The 10,891-nt window shown below is 40.2% G+C and overlaps 1 protein-coding gene across 1 annotated transcript; it reads right to left on the bottom strand.

Annotated features, from left to right (window-relative positions):
- Positions 1–48: 48 nt before the first annotated feature.
- On the bottom strand, positions 49–10,409 carry engl (endoglin, like; the record flags this gene model as incomplete). Its single annotated transcript, XM_083896520.1, has 15 exons — positions 49–59; positions 784–885; positions 1,575–1,719; positions 1,876–2,340; positions 3,171–3,413; positions 4,106–4,189; positions 5,029–5,184; positions 5,704–5,870; positions 6,032–6,224; positions 7,219–7,363; positions 7,876–8,059; positions 8,947–9,121; positions 9,205–9,342; positions 9,813–9,985; positions 10,343–10,409. 15 exons carry the CDS (start codon positions 10,407–10,409, stop codon positions 49–51), a joined length of 2,448 nt encoding a protein of 815 aa, XP_083752646.1.
- Positions 10,410–10,891: the final 482 nt, after the last annotated feature.

The following is a 10,891-nucleotide window of genomic DNA, read 5'->3' as shown; positions in this document are numbered from 1 at the left end:
GGAGTGAATCAAAGCTCTACTCATTTTGCTGTACCATGACATAAGTTTTCAGGTCAGATCTGAGGACACAGTCAGAACAGATTGGGTGCATTCAGACCTGCACTCAGAGCTGTGAGCGGATCACCCGGAATAGATGTGAAGTGGGTCTTAGGTCATCTTGAATAGCGAGGTCATACTTCAGCTGACACAGATTTTATTAGATGACTCGTCTTTTATTTCTGTTGTCGGCCACCGCAACCATTATTTTAGCGAGCTTGTGCTCGTACAGTGCGTCCACAGCTGCTTCTCGGCACAGGAAGTGCATGTACAAGTGCCTCAAAAAAGATAATTAGACCTTACCTCTATACTGAGGAGGACTGTTCAGACTGAGGACTGCAGGCGTTGTTGTTGCCTTCATGACTCTGGTCTGTTATAGGAGCCTCTCTTCCAAGTAAGGTTGTACTTGCAGCTTAGGGAACACACACACATCTGTCATTGCTGTATGATGTTGGCACAAAATACAACTACCCAAATAAGAAACTTATTTTAAATCCTTTGTTTTATACATGATGAATTAACTACTTGATAAAAACACACACTTTAAAAAAATATATATATATAATAGGAAATATATTCAGTATAGCTTTGGTGGCTTTCAGGTGAACAAAAGAAAGGATGTGGTTCAGAGTTGTGATTAAAGGCTTCACTGAGCCACAGAAGAAGAAGAGGTCGCTGAAGTCAAAAGGGGTGATCTGTTTCACACCATAACAACTCCACGCGTGTGGTAGAAGCTGCTCTCCTTACCTGTGTAATTATAAATCCACCACAGTCCACCCATCAGGCTGACACCCAACAGGAAAGCTGTAAAAACTATTCCTATCACTGGTCCCATCTGCATCACAGAGCCTGGAGGCAGGAGGTTCATGAGGGAGAGAGAGACAGTCTGATTATATTGTCATACTTTAGTATATCATCCAAAATTTGACGAAAAAAGAAACAAGAGAAATTGTCCAAAATTTGACAAAAAAGTAATACTTTAGTATGTCGTCCGAAATTTGACAATAAAACAATTTTTTTTAAACAAAATTTAAAAAAAAAAAAATTTAAAAACATTTTGCCTAAAATTTTGATTAAAAAAAAGTCATACTATAGTATGTCATCAAAAATTTGACAAAAAAGTAAAACTTTTATATTTTTTACAAAATTTGACAAAAAAGTATTTTTTTTTAACAAAATTTGACAAAAAAGTAAAACTTTTTTTTACAAAATTTGACAAAAAAGTAAAACTTTTTTTTTACAAAATTTGACAAAAAAGTTAAACTTTTTTTTTTTTACAAAACTTGACAAAAATGTTTATTATTATGGTATAATAATACAATACTAATATAATTGTATTATTAATATTATTATTATTATTATTATTATTTATAAATTGTACGAAATTTGACAAAAAAGTTTTTTTTTTTAAATGGTCCAAAATTTGTTAAAAAAAAGAAAAAAAAAGAAAAAACAGTTTGTTGTCCAAAATTTTACAAAAAAGTAAAAAAAATGTCCAAAATTTTACTAATAAGTCATCCTTTATTAACAGTACTCACTGCTGTGTGTCGGGTCTGAAGAGGCCAGAGGAGCCAAACTCAGCCTGTTTGTTATTTGGCCAGCAGGGGGCCTCAGTAGTTTGGGTGCCAGTGAACTGATAGAGCGTGTGACGACCATGGGACGGGACAGGTTTCTTATCTCGCACTGAGATGTGAATGCAGCAGGAGGAGGAGGTAGATGTTAGTGAACTGATGTTACATTTGCAGAGACTAATATATACTAATATAATAGAGCACAAATCAACTCATGGTTTGTCATGTGTTTAACTGGTATGTTTCTGTGAATGTGTTTTTTGTGTACCTGATGTTTGGGTGCCTTGGATACAAGCTGTGGGATGCGTGTTCTGCCCTGACAGTCGCTCTTCGCCGTTTCCTTCACGGCTTCCCCTCTGGTTGAGTTAGACGCGCACACGTGGAGGCTGCAGTGCAGGAACTGCATGGAGTCATTGTGAAGCGGCCGCAGGATAAAACTAAACCTCAACGGCTGCATCTCCACGACCGTGCTACTCTTTCCCATCCTTACAGAAGCTTCTCTCCTTTTTCGGTCTCCTTCCACCTCGTCCTTTTCCTCCTCCAGTTTACGTTCACCTTTGGCCTTTTCCTCGTCGTCATGGTCTGGTGCCTTTGTGCCGAGGGTCAGTGATGGGTCTGAGGAGCAGCCTCCTCGTATCACCGTCCAGAATGGAGATTTCTTTGGGTTTGACAGAGGGGAGACGATACATGAAATCACATCCACGGCATCTGGGAGAGGCCCGCTGGCTGAAATCTGATGAAAACAGATGAGGAAGAAGTTATAGTTTCAATTTAAATAAAGATTTTCAGGCCACAAACTCCATTTTAAACATCTGGATGGCAGTTTTAAACCCTAAAAGGCTGTAAAGGTTGTTATTTTAGTTTACATATTTCGCCTTTATGATCCATATCAGAGGTTTGAATGATTTTTACAAAAAAGTAAAAAAAAAAATTTGGTCGAAAATTTGATTAAAAAAAAGTCATACTATAGTATGTCACCATTTTTTTACAAAAAGTAAAACAAAAAATGATAAAAAAATTTTTTTTTTACAAAATTTGACGAAAAAGTTTTATTATATATATTTTTAAAATTGTACAACATTTTACATCATACTTTAAAGTTGTCCCAAATTTGACAAAAAAGTAAAACAAAAAAATGTGTCCAAAATTTGACAAAAAGGTAAAAAAAATTTTTTAACAAAATTTGACAAAAAGTATTATTACGATTATGATTATTTTTAATTGTCAAAAAGTAATACTTTAGTATGTTGTCCCAAATTTGACAAAAAAGTAAAACCTTTTTTTTTTTTTTACAAAATGTGACAAAAAAATATTATAATTATTATTTTTTAAATTGTCCAACATTAGAGAAAAAGTCTTACTTTAGTATGTTGTCCCAAATTTGACAAAAACTAAAAAAAAAAATTGGTCCAAAATTGTATTAAAAAAAAGGTTTTCAGGCCACAAACTCTCTTTCAAACATTTGGATGACAGTTTTAAACACTAAAAGGTTGTTATTTTAGTTTTAGTTTACATATTTCCCCTTTAAAATCTATATCAGAGACAGAAAATGGCAAAAAAGACCTCAACATAGACACGGTGGCCTGCAGTGATGACGCAGGGGCCAATCCTCTTCTGATCGTAATCCTCGCTGACAAAGAGTCTTAAATTAAGTATCGGTCCAGGTCCGTGTCTGGGCGTCGGGAGGCCTCTCAGTCCTGGGTCAGGCCCCCCTGGATCCCCCGGTGTCCAGGGGACGAGTCCGGTCTCGTCAACGTCGTCTGCAGTGGGTTCGGAGTAAACGGGGACAGTGGCAAAACAGCTAAACTGAGAAGACAAACAAGAACCCCCCACAGGATTACATGCTGAATAACATTAAAGAATTACTGTAAACATACTGTACCAGGGCCAGCCCAAGCCTCCATGGGGCCCTAAGCAAAATTAGATTTTGGGGCCCTCTGTCACTGCCAATAATAATGATTATTGATCATTCACACCTACGATACTAAAGGTATTCTACTTATTCTACTCTGTCACGAATAAACAACAAACTTACAGAAAAATCTTTCAATTAATATTTGGCAAAATGAGCGACTCCCCCTACTGGCGACACAGTATCAATCAATCAATCAATACATAAAACCAAACCGTTTATAAATAAAATATTAAGACATTAAGAGCTATAAAAATAAAAATGTGCACAATCTTTGGGGGGGATTCAAAATACACTCCTGTAATACAAAGATTTGACTTTTAGATGTAAAAAACACAGCATTAAATAAAGTAAACAAATAAAAATCAACAGAGGCACCCGGAACAAGGTAATAAAAAATGGTTTATAAATAAAATATAAAGTTAAAACTATGTAAAAACTGTGAAAAAGCTTTGGTAAAAATGGGGAGAAAAATTCTAAATAAACTACTGCAATCCAATTTTTGAGTTAATTGCTCTTGGGGGCCCTCTAGTGGTCACGGGCCCAAAGCCTTGGGCCGGCCCTGTACTCTACACAAATAACTCACAGGTATGGTGAGTGGACTTTTGGACTTGCGCTCCGTGTCATTGAGGGCGAGAATGGTCTGAGGCTGGTCCATCCATAATAAGATCTAGGTAGAAACGAAGGGGAAAGAAGTCGTGTATTATTTATTTCACTCAGGCATTGATGACGTCAGGAAAATGTGTGGAATCATGGAAAATATGATCTTTTTTTTCTTGTTTGGTTACACTGTGTTTGTGATTTTGCTCCAAAACGATGGAGGGCAAATATTTGAGCACCTTTCTTCTTCTTCTTCAGTGTTCAGTCGTGTACACCTGTGTCAGATGTTGTTTTCCTCTTTCTGAAACCACTCTTCCACGTCCTTCCTGCCTCCTCAGCCCTGTTTTTCCCCCTCAACTCAAACTCATTTGATGAGGCACCAGCGTTTTTAGGCTCTCACCGAGCACCGCTCTGGTCGCGACGGCCTGGCTCTGAGCGAACTTCCACTTAGCACAATTTTCAAGTGTCTATTATGCACCGTGTGCTTCTTGTTTTACCACCGCCTGATAGATCTGACCTCGTTTTTTGGAGCACAGGTGTGCTCTTTTTTCTGTGCTCTAAAAGCTTCGATGCACTCCCTTCCTGCTGTTTTCTCCAAAACACAACAACCTCTTTTCTGCCTCTGTTCTTTTTTTTGGGTTGGTGTTATTCCATCCATCTATCCATCATCTACCGCTCCACATCCTCCACACGAGGGTCGCGGGGCTACTGGTGCCAATCCCAGCTGACATAGGGCAAAGGCATGGTACACTCTGGATATGACATGACCTTTAAAGGGGACATATTATGCAAAATCAACATTTTAATCATTTTAATACTTATATTTGGGACTCTGGAGGTCCCACGAGAAGGCAAAGTGTCAAAAAAGATGTTTCTGTGGTCCGCCTCACTCCGAACATCCAAACTCACCATGTTTTTGTACTGTACTTCTCTGGACTGCCCGGTGAGCACACCCTCGGTCCCACAGGAAATGACTGGGAACACCAACAGGAAATGACTCCCATTGGACTGAGCCTGGCACGCCGGGTCCTGCAGAGTCACGGCGGACACTGGGATAGACAATGTCTGAAGTGCAGAAAATACTGTGTCACACTGTGCAAAGTCCACTTTATACTATTTCTCCGTATATTTACTCGGGCAGTGCAGTAGATGTAAAAAATGAAACTGTGTCCATAACAGACTTCGTACAAAAAAACCCCTTACATAACCATGTTTTTGTAGATAAAGTGTTTGTAAACAGTCCATTTTCACATCAAAACCGACTTGCATTCACATCTCATGAGTCATGAAAATTAATTTGAAATTCAGGAAACGATCCATTTGCCCTGATGCACTTTGACAGTGAGCTGACTTTCTTCTCAAAAATAAAAAGTATCTCGGAATGACTTGAAATTTACCATCATAATAGTCGTTATTGCCCTGAACAAGGATCCCTTAAAAATATTTGCAAACCTCTTAAGGAATAATTTTAATGAATTTTTGAAATCTCGTTGAACTCCCACTATAGGAATACATACTTCCTACGGGCACTGCACTAGTAGTTTTAAATACATAACATGAGATGTAATAGTGAGGTATGAAGACCTGCAGGGTTCGCTGGTCCATGGTCACACTGAGGCGTCCATCGTCACACTGAAATACCCAAGAGTCGAGTCCTCCTCCTGCTCTGCCTCCACTGCTCAGCCTCAGTCTGAGCTCTTCAGCCCAGGGAGGCTTCACAACCAGGGGGGCGTTCACCACTGCCAGCACGTCTGTGTTAGAGACACACGTGGTGACATTAAACACTCACACTTTCACTTTGATTACCCCGCGTTTATCGTTATGTGCTGATGGAAATGTTCCTTTCCCCATTCTCATTGTTCTCAGTTCACTCACACTGCAATGGAAACAAGAGACACACAGTGGTCCTGACCTGTCCCGGCCCCGGCCAGCTGGACGACAAAGCGATTGGCCAGGTCAGCCTCAGTGTACGAGGTCAGCCTGGTGTAACCTTTGTCACCGGCCCAGACGACCAGGTCAGACACGGACGACAGGTCAGAGTGAAGGGTGCTGGAGAGAGTCAGGTAAGGCTCAGGAGGGTCAGGAGGCGACACGCTGTTAGAGGACTGTGGAGAGACAAGGACAATGTGATTTATCCATGAGGAACATGTGTCATTTGTGTAAAAGCATCAGAGCATACAGGACTACGGTGGCCCTGAGGTGCAAAACACAAACGCAAAACCAAACCATGTGTTTTCTGCTTTTGGGTTTGTGTTTTTTGATTTGAGTTTGTGTTTTTGGTTTACGTTTGTGTTTTTTGATCTGTGATTGTGTTTTTGGTTTTGCGTTTTTTTGATTTGTGTTTGTGTTTTTTGATTTGTGTTTGTGTTTTTGGATTTGTGTTTGTGTTTTTTGATTTGTGTTTGTGTTTTTGCGTTTGTGTTTTTTGATTTGCGTTTGTGTCAAAATGAAGCGATAAAGTCATAATTATGAGATAAAATGTCAAAATTAATTATGAGATAAAAAAGTCATAATTATGAGTTAAAAAGTCGAAAATGATGATATAAAAAGTCTCAATTATGATATAAAAAGTCAAAATTATAAGATAAAAAGTGTGCATTTCAACCTTGTTGTACACACTGGAAAAACAGTGTGTTTTTTCCTGGTAAAATAAAATAAGAAAAATCTAAAAAATACAGGAATTTTTATCAACATCTGACATGAAGAATATTATTATAATAACTTGCAAATAGCATTAATCTCATATTTGTGAATACCTGTCTCGACCTCTACCACTCCTATTTCATTATGTTGTGCACCAGTCTTTATTTTCTTCTGCAGTATTTGTCGTGCCTTTTTCTATCGACATTTAAAAACACTCAGAGGGATGAAACTGTGTTGAAACAGAGTTGGTATGTCGGTATGTCGGTATGTAGTGTGATGGTTGAAACATTCAAACGTGGATGTAAACAAATCTGTTCAATAGGACTGAGTCAAATAAAGTGCACTTTTAAACTTCTGTGGAGTTAAAGAAGCACAAAGAATAATTGGCTCACATAGGTTTAGACAAACCAGACGATATAGAATAAAAAACAACAAAACAACAATGCGGCCTCTTACATGAACAGTGATATGACCCTGGACGCCGTGAGCAACAACGGCCCAGTTGACCGGCACTGAGCTGCTGAGAATCAGTACAACCTTCTGTGGCTTGGAGTTGGCCACTGGGGGCACAAGAGAGACGATGACCTCCACCTGCATGGAGCTGAAGAACAAGAGGAGAGAGAGAACGAGGTCGTAACTGCAGAGCCTGCTACACACAGTACACACAGAGGCCATTCTAGAGTCTGCAGGGGCCCTGGGCAAAAAATTCCCAGGGGGCCCTTCCTTCCAACCAGCGTTCATCACCATTATGTTATAAATAATCTGACACCAATGAAAAATGTATGAGTTCAAAATATTTTTTTTTCAAAATGAATGAAATAACATGGAAAAACATTATAATTATTATTATATAATCCTCTTCACTTTCCAACTTGCAGAATGTGGGGCCCCTTTAGGGAGGTTTCCTACTGAGATGTCATTGCAAATCAACCATCGTTTTTTGAGGGGGACGGGAGGTCTGGTCACTGCACATTTCAATAAAAACAGCCCTCAGACTCTGAGTGTCGGGGGCCCCCTATCAACTCAGGGCCCCAAGCAGTTGCCTGCCTTGCCTGTTCACAAGCTGCGCCTCTGAGTGCACACTGTGAGGACGAAAAAAACACATGTTCTCACCCACACAGACCAGATCCCGCTGAATGAAGCTTGATCACGTGGACTTCAGGGCCGGAGACTCCGTCTGGATCTGGAGCTGGAGCGTGAGCGCAGCCCTGCACTTCCTGTGGCCGCAGGTCAGAGGTCAGATAGTTGTGTGAGAGGAACATGGACTGCAGCAGACACACAGCAGGCAATGTTGGGTCTGTGGTGTGAAAGGGAAAGATGTTTTGTCTGGTGTGAGCACAGAGGGAGATCACCGAGTATTTCTGCTTTCAATGTTGGCAGCACTGGCATATCAGTGCCGGATAATTACGGAGACTAGAGCTGAAACAATTCATCGATTATTAATCGATTACTCAAGGAATCGTCAACTATTTTGATAATCGATTAATCGGTTTGAAGCTTTTTCATGATTGAATCAACAAGACATTCGATAACATCATAACACATTTCCAGGTTTGTCTTACACTGATCAACATTTTTTAACATTTTATGGACCAAACGTTTCATTAACTAATCGAGAAAATTAAAAAAAAGAAAAGAAAAAAAGAGGTAAAACAGCCTTGATAATAAAATATTCTCAAAGTAAGTCGAAATTATGACATAAAAAGTCCTCATTATTATATAAAAAGTCTAAATTGTGATATAAAAAGTCACAATTATGAGATAAAGTTCGAATTATGAGATTTAAAAAGTCGAAATAGTGAGATAAAAAGTTGAAATTATGAGATAAAAATTCATAACTATGAGATAAAATGTCGAAATGATGAGATAAATTCAATGTTATGAGATTAAAAAGTCATAACTATGAGATAAAATGTCGAAATGATGAGATAAAAAGTCATAATTATGAGATAATAAGTAGCAATTATGAGATAAAAATTCAGAATTATGAGATAAAATGTCAAAATTATGAGATAAGAAGTGTGCATTTCAACCTTGTACTTTGTAACTGTGCTGCTGCTTGTCACACTGGAAAAAAGAGATTTTTAATCTTAATCTTAATAATCGACAGATTGATAGATTAAAAAAATCATCGTTAGTTGCCACAGTCATCCTCTCAGTGTCTAAGGTTCCTCTGTGTCTCACCCTCTCCCACTCTGATGTAGACCCGGTTGCCGTGTGTGCTGTGTGTCAGAGATGAGAGGTTGCCGTGGTGAGTCAGGGCCCAGCGGTGCAGCGCACGAGGACGGAACGGCAGCAGATGCACCGTGTGGACGTTTAAACTCAGCGTGGGGGAATGCACGCTGGAGTTAGACGACACCTGGCAAGACGACAACAGACGGGGACATTTTCAGGGAGGGACAGAATCGCAGGGGAACTTCAGTTTCAGCGACTGTGACCGACCTGCACCAGCACTGGGAAGTTGCGGGGCAATCTCTCCGCCTCCAGCCACCAGTTGACCGGGAGCTTGGAGCTGAGCAGCAGGTGGAGAGCTCTGAGAGGTGAAGGCCACAGAGACATGGGCTTCAGTAACACCGTCACCTGGAAACACATCACGCAATGTGATTTAATAAGGGTTCGAGCACCGAGGTTCGTAGAACCTCATTGAAACTGAAGGAGTTATTCAGTAAGAGTAAGTAAAATCGTAACTAAATTGTTTTTTTTAAGGGCCTTAACATAACCCAAAACTCATGGACCGGGTGGAAATTTACACCTGAAAGTGGTTCAGGGAATGTACGTGAAAAAACTGGAAGTGGGAGGGGCTTATGAAAATGAAAACCTGCGTTAAAGGCGCCATATGTAAGAATGTGGCCAAAAACAGTTACTACATTCAAATTCAAAATACCGAGGTCTTTTAGGTTTCCTTTTCTGACGTAACTGGCAACCCGTGGTTGCTCGGCAGCTGAGACTCTACTGACTGGGCTGTGTTCCATTTCGCTTCCTAAAATGGAACTAACATAAGAGTCTGTCGACAGTGTTTCTGTGAAAAAGGCTTTTGTCGAGCTCAGCACCTTGTTCTTCGCGTCGTTCGTCGCTCTCCCCACCGCGACGACGTGCGTCTCCTTGTCCCCGCGTTCCCGAGCAGCGCAGCCTGGTCCTGCCTCGAACGTCTCCAGAAGACCCTGAACGGGGTGCAGCGCCCCCACGGGGTCAGCCGCGGAACACCACACCTCTTCACTGTGAGCTGAGGAAGAAGAAGAAGAGAAAACTCACAGATCAGCAAAACTGCAAATGTATCCTCAGAGACAGTGAACACTCTGCTCCAACATGCACACACACACACAGACACACACACACACACACACACACACACACAAACACAGACACACACACACACTGCTCTAATTGTCATAAATTCCCCACTCTTTCATGATGTGTGGGTTTCACAATGAGCTGCACATCAGTCCTTGCCCCGGGGACATTGTGGAACGCATCCAACGAAAATCTTTGCAACAATTTTCACTTTCACTTTGACAATACAGATGTTTTAATGCTGCAGCAGCATCAGAATAGTCGATGGTTAAATGGCTGATGTTCTTACCTGATGTTCTCTTCCACAGCAAAAGCAGACAGATGAGGGTTCTTCTCATAGCAGACGGTGAAGACATCACTGTAACCCTGACTTAATGTGATGGCTCCTTCTTTCAGTGGCCTATTAAACAGAAACACAGTCATTTATATGACACATTTACACATTCAGTTCATTATAACAGTTGTTACTGTTCACAACAAACTTTAAAGGTGCCATATGTAAGAATGTGGCCAAAAACGGTTACTACATTCAAATTACTTTTCTGACGTAACTGGCAACCCGTGGTTTTCGCGGCAGCTGAGTCTCTACTGACTGCAATGATTGGTAGACGGCGGTAGGTGGCGCCACATGCATAAACATGATTTGCAGTCTGCAAAATATATTTTTTAATGCAAATATTTTGTCTGTACTGTTGTTGTTGGTGAGTTCAGTTTGTTATATGAACATTATTCCTGAGTCTCTGTGACATATTAGGAGGATTTTATGGCCAGTTGCTTTAGATTTATTACATAATGCACCTTTAAGTGACTGTCAGCAATCTTGACGGGTTGGCAGATT

The sequence above is a fragment of the Microchirus variegatus genome (assembly GCF_963457635.1).
Source record: "Microchirus variegatus genome assembly, chromosome: 10".
Classification (NCBI taxonomy): Eukaryota; Metazoa; Chordata; class Actinopteri; order Pleuronectiformes; family Soleidae; genus Microchirus; species Microchirus variegatus.
The sequence above is the reverse complement of the archived record's forward strand: the minus strand, read 5'-3'. Positions and strand labels throughout refer to the sequence as shown.